Source organism: Rhinolophus ferrumequinum, assembly GCF_004115265.2.
Source record: "Rhinolophus ferrumequinum isolate MPI-CBG mRhiFer1 chromosome 15 unlocalized genomic scaffold, mRhiFer1_v1.p scaffold_54_arrow_ctg1_1, whole genome shotgun sequence".
Classification (NCBI taxonomy): Eukaryota; Metazoa; Chordata; class Mammalia; order Chiroptera; family Rhinolophidae; genus Rhinolophus; species Rhinolophus ferrumequinum.
The window spans coordinates 2143981-2151983 of NW_022680357.1; the positions used below are offsets into that span (position 1 = coordinate 2143981).

Below are 8003 nucleotides of genomic sequence, written 5' to 3' on the forward strand. Positions count from 1 at the left end.
CTCATTTCTGTCATTAAAATCTATTCCTTAGTTACTGGAGCTTTATCTTCACTGTCTCCATGAAACCTTCCCTAATCACCTATAGCTACAGTGGCTAGTATAAGAAGTTCTTACTCTGTTGGATGGTAAGCTCCAAGAGACAAAATGAATTTTTTTACACTTTATTTCCCTCACACTGCCTTATGATCTGATATGCTATGCCTGGCTGGCTGTCAGACATGGGGGAATTGTGAAAATCATGGCTTAATTTTCTTGTGTTCACGAGAATAATTAAAGATTTGATTTTAACATCTTTAAAACTTTGGCTTCATGGTTATTCAATAGTCATTGGCTGCTATGTCAGCTCTTCTGTCCTTGCCTAGCAAAAACTCCACCTGTTTCTGTACAGTACATGACAATGTTCAAACACTGATTTAGGATTGACCATTATCAATGGTCATCAGTTTCACTATTTGTTTAGTAGTTCCACAGTGCTAGAGTAAATTCTTGTTTGAAAGTATTTTAACTTGTAAAAAGTAACTTACACCTAACTGGTTTGCCATCTTTGAGTATGGACTTGTAGCTAAACGTGAAAAGAGGAAGAAAAATTGTGCCCAATAATGTAGTATTTAAATTTTGTGTCATAAGCCATGCTTAGAATGGCTGTTTTAATACCTTCTGAAATTTAAACATTGCAGCCAAATAAAAGACAAAGATTAAAAAAAAAAAAAAAAAAAGCAATTTAAATGCACGTCATTAGCAATTTTGTAACTAGTTCAGTCTTCAGTGCAGTAGTCAATTTTGGAATCATGATTTGGGGTCTGGCACCTATTTAAGGCATTTAAAACACTGAGACGGCAATATTAGACTTTTCGTTTTAATTAAATATTCAGCATAAATTTTCATTAAATAAGTTTGCAATTAACAATGACATACTTAGGAACATCTAATGTACTAAATTAACAAGTTCTACTTTCTGAGTTGCACAAACAATGTAAATATTGAAGAGTGCTGGTTCATGGTGAGAGGATGTCAATTGCCCGATACATGTAGGAGATGAACGAACTGGACCTGAAGCAGAATGTACTTAGTTACGGAAACTCCTTCCCACACTTAAAATCTCCCTGGACATGAATGAGTTCATCCGCTGGTTGGCAGACGGGCTACCTTTCCTGACACCCTGGCCGACAACCCGAAAAGGGTTAGCTTTCTGCCAACCAGCAGAGACCCTCGGGACACACAGTGCCCGCTCCCAGCTGGGAGGCCCCGTGGGGAAGAAGGGAACAGACTGACGCAGCTGGCCGGCTGCACCCTAGTCCCTCCAGCGGTGACCACACTGAGCATTGCAGCACTTGTAGAAGGTAGTCATGGGCTCGTCTGCAGAGCGGGTCTGAAGCTGCATAAAATAGGCTCGAGGATGTTCGCATTTGGGGCAGGGCTCTGGAAATGAGAGAAAGAAACAAGGTATCCCCGTTATTTAACACACGAGGCTCCTCGACCAGCATACCTGATAGAAGCAGGTGTTATATAAAAGGCAGCAAAGCCCCTCCCTCGCTCACCTGGTGTCCCTTGTCCCCGGATGGAAGGCTATAAACAGTGATCTCGTTCCCAATGTGCCCTCACACTGAGGAAATCCAGGAGAGCTTGGAAACACTCTCCTCCCCGCCCTGTTTTTCTCAAACTGTTTTTTCTCACTGTTTTTCTCAAACCTGGTAGAAGACTGGTTGGAAACGTAACACGGCTGCTGTGTGAATTACGGGGCCCACGCCGTGCAGACTTCCCCTAACAAATTCATCTCCATCACCTGGGACGTGGAGACGCCCTCTCTTCTTCCCAGAGGAGCTGCCAAGGGCTGACCAATCGGCTTCCCCGAGTATTTAGGGGTCTATTTGGCAGTAGCTCCTCAGGCTGCTTTTATCAAGATCTCACCACACATACGTACCTTTTCCGAGGACCCCAGGACACATTTACCTTCAAAGGTTTTTACTTTGCGACACTAACCCTGCTCTTGATGGAAACACCTTCAAAAATTCTCAAACACCATTTTGGACATTCGGGGCATAACTTAGCTTTTAATGACAACTTCTGCCTTTGCTAAATTGTTCACGTGGCGGATCTGGGTACCGGTCCAGAGAGGCAGAGCAATGGCACTAATCTTACTTCGCTGTTCCTCCCCTCGGCGCAGGTTGTCTAGGGCTCTGCTCTGCCCTTCCTTGGTCACATCTATGTCTATCAGAAACGAATCAAGACTTGAAAGAAACATTTATTTTACTGAGACTGCAGTTAGGTGCTCTCTGGTATTAACGTTTAACACGCCGCATGAGAACAAGACCACCACATTTATTTCCCGCGACTCTGATTTGTATTATTCCTGACCTTGTAGCTATCGTAGCTACCGCCTGTAGAATTGCCTGTTATATGCGAAACACTATAACTCACTTGGGTGCTCTCACAACCTATGAGTGTGGATTAGCCCTGGAGCGCTTCAGGGACCCCAGCAAGGTCATAAAACAGTAAGAAGTCACCCCGAGACTTTAACTCAGGACTGCACGACTCCAAGGCTTGTGCCAATATCATTGGAGTTAACAAGTAAGTTCTTAAAGCGCAAACACACTTTCTAAATACATCACCGACTGCCACGGAGCAGCAGCCAGTGGCTTCATACTTACCCACCGCTCAGTTACAGAAGGCTTTCCCTCTTACCTGCAGTAGAGTCAACATTCTCCCAGGCAGCTGCTCCACCAAGCACATCATCCACTTCTTTGAGCTTTGGATACTTCCGATTTGTTACCTAACAAACAACAGCAAGCCTTCAGACTCTCCAAGTCAGTGAACAGTGCAACCGTGGGCCACCAAACCACACCTCCACAGCTGCCCTCAAGTGTCTTCCCAGACTGTCTTCCTCCCAGCCAGCAGGGAGACTAAACGAAAACAGTGTTCCCGCTACCACAGAGCAGGACGCACCACTGGAATTTAAAGAACCTACGATTGGGATGCCCCCACAAGAGAAGAGAGAGATTCAGCCGTCAGAGAAGATCTCTGCAAGGATTGAATGAAACACCAGAGCAGGAAGACACGATGGCTTAGGTGTGACCCTCCTCTACGCCCATATCTCTAAGATACCACCGCCTAACCCAAGATGTGAGAAACAAATACACCTGAAGCCAAAGAGTACCAGCTGGGGAGCCCAGCCGCTCCCCGCAGGCAGAGAGCTTTCAAAGCACTCAGTTTCTTTCCCAAGTTTTACCCGACATCCTTGAAATGTCAGGCTTACGTAAGAGTTCACTCTTCTCATAGATCCAGACTCTAAACTCCCACAACACAGCAATATGGTGCAGTACACAAACACTCAGAACGGGGTGGCCCCAAGGGGCTCTACTTCTAAAGAGTAAAGATGTCGTGCAGGGTGTCAGGCGGGGTCTCTGGTCCCACTCCCCACATAAGAACGCAGGACATAGTGAGGCCAAAAAGGAACACCCACGGAGCCATAGGTAGGGGAGTCACACCACTATATTCTCACTGGCGGCTGGGTTGGAGACACAGGAAACCAGGAGCAACACAAGTCTCAACCCTCACTGCTCCACTTGCTGGCTCAGCCACCATCTTCTCGCTAGCCCCCATTTCTGTTAGCCTAGCCACGGCAGTTATATTAGTGCCCAATGGCTCACTGGTTACAGCTGACGGCCAACTAGCCACAGCTGATGGCCATTTGATCAGTCGATGGCCATTTACTACCTGAGCCAGCACCTTGCTATGTGAGGCCGAGAGCCTGGAAACTGCTTTTTGGGGCTCTGTCCCCACAAAAGATCAAGGGGAAAATACCGAGTCCTAACACCGTGAGCACAATTCACCGCAGTGAACACCTCCACATCCTCAGTTCCATCCTCGGCGTTCCGACTAGCACACAAGAGGGAACAAAACAGAAAGAGCCCTGCCCTCCTACAGCTTAGGTCTCGGCTTCGGTAAACAAAGCACGTAAGTAAATTATACCGTGTTATTAGAAGGTAAGGAGTCCTAGAGAAAAACCAAAACCGGGAAAGAGGATAAAACGGAAGGGCTGCAATTTTACACTGAGTGATGATTTAAGTGACGACGTGACAAAAGAGTGGCACGGCTGTCTTAGGGGAAGTCTGGACCGGACAGGAAACGTGGGCAAAGGCGCTGCTAGTAATGCCACGTCCATCAGGGGGGATCCTCCAAGAGGCTGGTGTTTCTGGGGCAAAAGAGCCCCTTTTCTGACATCAGAAAAGCAAGGCTGGGGGGAGGGGCGTGGTGTCAACGCTCGGTCTGCCCCGCGAGCACATTTCACGCTGGCGAACTGCTGAGCGTTACCGAGCGCAAGACGGACTCGATCTGACTTCGGCGTTACAAGGACCGCTGTGGCCTCGGCGGTGACCACGGCCAGGGCCTCCACCTTGCGTCCTGACAGGGGTGGAGCACAGCCGGAGGAAGCGGGAGGCCTGCGGGGGCCCGACGCCGGGCTCCAGGACCCACCTTGCGGGTGATGTTGTGCACGTAGGGGCAGGTGTTGCAGGCGAAACGGTGGCAGCGCTGTCCCTCCTCCACGATCAGCCCGTTCCCGCAGCCGGGGCAGAAAAGCAGCATGACGGCGGACTCAGCCCCGCAGGCTCCCGGCAGCCCCCGCGGCCGCCCAGGAGCCGACACTATGCCCGCCCGCCTCGAGCTCCTATTGGTCCTGGCCACCTTAGCCCACCAATAGACACGCCGATGTCGCGCTCCCAGCGAGCACCGCGGCAGGCCATCTCGCACTTCTCATTGGTCCTCGCGGCAGCCAATCGACGCCCTAATGTCGGAACTGACTGCGGGTTTTGCTCCGCGGGCGAAAGCGCCGCGCCTCGGTCTTGCAGACGGACGGTGCGGGCGGAGCGCGCTCGGCAGCGAGGCGCCCTGGAGGCGGCGGAGGCGGCGGCACAGCCCGAGGCGCAGGACGACGATGAGGACGAAGAGGAGGCGCTGCCGCACTCCGAGGCGGTGGACGTGTTCCAGGAGGGTCTCGCCATGGTGGTGCAGGACCCACTGCTCTGCGATCTCCCGATCCAGGTGCGCGCGGGCAGGGTGCAGGCGTCGTGCCCCGCCGGGACGTTCGTCGGGTGTGGATCCCGCGCGGTGCTGATGGGGGCTGTGGCCCAAAGGCCTCAGGAAGGCACCTCTGGGCGTAAATGAGGGTCTTAACCAGGGCCGAGCCTGGGGCGGGGCGAGCGGGGCTCTCCCGTGGGGCGCGGAAATTAAAGAAGCGCCAAAATAAATAAATCAATCAATAAATAAATAAATAAATAAATAAAATAATATTTTAATACGTTCATAACACAAAGTTGGTGTAAAACCTATCGCCAACAAAAGAAGGACGAGATCGTTAGTGCCGGTTTTTTCCCTTCTCAAGCTTCAGTATTCTTTGGTCCATCATGGAGTTTTCAAGTTAACTTGTATTTTCTTAAAAGTTGTATTGGCAACGTGTATCATCGCACACGTGCCTCAACCTTCTCCAGAGGCCCGGGCTTGGATCCTGGTGATCAGAGGCTCCCAGAACGCACGGGCAGGCCCAGGGTTCTTCTTCCTACCCAGCCCCTGGATGAAAGGATCCATCCTTCTTGCCTGTTCCTGTGCTCCTTTCTCCAGAGCCTCTGTCCGCTTTGGACTTTAAATGGGAAATGTGGGTGGCACATGAGATTGAGGTGCTGGACTGGGAAACCCTGATATATAAGTAAGAACCCTTTCCCTTTCTCATCTTTCATATAACGTTGCACCACTCTTTGGACAGTACCACCTTGTTTTTCTTTGTTGTCGTTTTGGGGTGGTAAAGCCAGGGCTCCCACCTCCCCCCTTGGTCTTTTCTAGGTTACTTTGGAAGAGGTCAATTCCCAAATAGCCCTAGAGTATGGCCAAGCAATGACAGTCCGAGTGTGCAAGATGGATGGAGAAGTCATGCGTAAGTGCTGCCCTCCTCCCTTCAGGCCGTGCAATCTGAGCTTTCACAGGGGCTGGTCAGTGGGACACTCAGGGGCCATGCCCATGGGTGTTGGGGCAACCACAAGCCCACCCACCCAGATTTGAGCCTCGGTCAGAAACAAGGCTTGACAGGGCTTCTGGGTTCCTCTCCCCCCACCTGAGGCTGTGGCTGGGGCTTCCCACCATGGATCTTCTCCCTTTTGTGTCCCTGGTTGCAGCTGTGGTCGTGGTACAGAATGCCACAGTCCTGGACCTGAAGAAAGCCATCCAGAGATACGTGCAGCTCAGGCAGGAGCGGGAAGGCGGCATTCAACACATCAGCTGGTAAGTGGCGCCAAGGCTCTTTGCATCCCCTCCTGGGAGCTGGACTGGGACTCCACAGGACTCCGTGTGCTTTTTAGTCACTGAGCCCTGTTACAAAGTACTGACTAAAGTGATGCGCTCCCTGCCCGGAGCTTTCAGACAGGGCAGGTGCTTCTGTGCCTGGGAGTCCTGCATCACCTGCTCTTTCATCTGCATCACCCCACCTAGGCAGCTGGTATCTGTACTTAGGGACACCTTAGGGCATGTGTGATGTGTCCAGAAGTGGTCTCCTAGTTACAGACGGTACATCCAGGACTTCTCCTGGATGTTCTTCTCCTCCCTTGCATGGCCCACACGGCCCTCATAGAGCCGGGCCTCCTTGTAGCCGCCTCAGGCACAGTGCACAGTGTACAGGAAACAGCCCAGAAGAGGCGGCCGGCTGCCCCGGGCCCACAGAGCTGAGCACCGTGAGCCGCTCTCAGTCACAGCGTCTGCATCCCAGCTGCTCCACTCACCCTGCTCACGGTTTACCTGAAACCCTACCTTGCAGGCCCTACGTGTGGAGAACGTACCATCTGACCTCTGCAGGAGAGAAGCTCACAGAGGACAGGAAGAAGCTCCGAGAGTAAGTCCAGGCCACATGTTGAGCTACAGGCAGGCATTTGGGCGGTGCCGTCTGGTTACACATGCTCTGCCAGACGGCTGGGGCCCCCTCCCAGGAAGGAGGGATCCTCAGTCAGTTCCTGAGGACTCTGTGAGACCTACAGAGGACCCTGGCTGTGCTGACGCCTCCCGCTGGGGGCCCCCACGAGGAGAATGCGGGTGGAGGAGAGGGGTGAGGGGCCCTACTGCTTCTCACCAGTGGCAGTTCAGGGCAGCACAGAGGCAGAAGAGGGGAGAAAGAGTGCATGGAGGTGAAAGGCTGCCCCCTGGTACGTGTGGCCACTGCCCCCTCCTGGATGCCACACTCTTCCCACCTGTTCTTTCTTGGTTTTTCACCAGCCTCAGGTGAGGAGTCCTGGATGTACCCTTCTGGAGATCAGACACTTGACACCTTTCCTTCTCTTTCAGTTATGGTATCCGGAATCGGGACGAGGTGTCTTTCATCAAAAAGCTGAGGCAAAAATGAACCCCTGGACGAGGACAACTGTGCCGGTGACAAGCTCTGCCCAGCAGGAAGCAGCTTCGGGCCACTGTCCCCTTGTCACAGGAGAATGTCAAAGTGAGCACAGGTGGACTTGTCTGAAGCCTGGGCCCTCAGGACTAGGACCTGACGAGCCAGTGCTCGTGACCTGAGCTTGACCCCTCCCTGAGCCCAAACACCCTCATCTCGTGGCAGATGCCACAGGGCTGTGGGCCAGGCCCTGAGTACAGCATAAACCTCTCTGCTTCTGACCTGGAAAAGTCCACAAGCCACGGTCCCGGCAGGAGGGACGGGCACTGCGGCATCCCAGGAGGCAAGGGCAGAGAATGGGGCCGGTGCGTCCTGAGGGCTGCGGAGGCCACCTGACCATTACTGTGTCCCCCACGGCCAGGAGGAAATAAATGTGTGTCCCCCACACGCAGCTGGCTTTCTCTTCTACTTGTGCAGAAACAAACGGGCCTGTGTGTGAGAGCACAGCCGTCGGCAGGGCCTCCCGCCTTGGCCCGCAGGACTGTACAGCGGTGCCATCCCCTGGCTCCCGGAAATGGAGGGGCCTGGGGCAGCAGCTGGAACTGCTGGCTGAGCAGGGAGGGCGCTTCTCAGTGTGTGT

The 8003-nt window shown here is 52.6% G+C and overlaps 2 protein-coding genes across 2 annotated transcripts; one reads left to right on the forward strand and one right to left on the reverse strand.

The window, feature by feature from the left end:
* Positions 1-1041: 1041 nt before the first annotated feature.
* On the reverse strand, positions 1042-4632 carry POLR3K (RNA polymerase III subunit K). The gene is made up of 3 exons (XM_033101659.1): positions 4474-4632; positions 2683-2770; positions 1042-1419 (listed from the first exon to the last, which is right to left on the reverse strand). Exons 1-3 carry the CDS (start codon positions 4582-4584, stop codon positions 1292-1294), a joined length of 327 nt encoding a protein of 108 aa, XP_032957550.1. The 5' UTR covers positions 4585-4632; the 3' UTR covers positions 1042-1291.
* A 172-nt stretch (positions 4633-4804) lies between these two features.
* SNRNP25 (small nuclear ribonucleoprotein U11/U12 subunit 25) lies at positions 4805-7808 on the forward strand. The gene is made up of 5 exons (XM_033101121.1): positions 4805-5040; positions 5836-5926; positions 6165-6270; positions 6800-6874; positions 7321-7808. The coding sequence occupies exons 1-5, from the start codon at positions 4999-5001 to the stop codon at positions 7376-7378; spliced, it is 372 nt and encodes a 123-aa protein (XP_032957012.1). The 5' UTR covers positions 4805-4998; the 3' UTR covers positions 7379-7808.
* The last annotated feature ends 195 nt before the right edge of the window (positions 7809-8003 follow it).

Bases quoted from the DNA above. Each gene is read 5' to 3' on its own strand.
- POLR3K (XM_033101659.1), bottom strand. From the start codon at position 4,584: ATGCTGCTTTTCTGCCCCGGCTGCGGGAACGGGCTGATCGTGGAGGAG. The intron at 2,771-4,473 runs GTGGGTCCTGGA...GTTGTTTGTTAG, and splicing joins TGCACAACATCACCCGCAAG to GTAACAAATCGGAAGTATCC. The intron at 1,420-2,682 runs GTAAGAGGGAAA...TCTCATTTCCAG, and splicing joins GAATGTTGACTCTACTGCAG to AGCCCTGCCCCAAATGCGAA.
- SNRNP25 (XM_033101121.1), top strand. From the start codon at position 4,999: ATGGTGGTGCAGGACCCACTGCTCTGCGATCTCCCGATCCAG. The intron at 5,041-5,835 runs GTGCGCGCGGGC...GGTCTTTTCTAG, and splicing joins TCTGCGATCTCCCGATCCAG to GTTACTTTGGAAGAGGTCAA. The intron at 6,271-6,799 runs GTAAGTGGCGCC...CCTACCTTGCAG, and splicing joins GGCATTCAACACATCAGCTG to GCCCTACGTGTGGAGAACGT.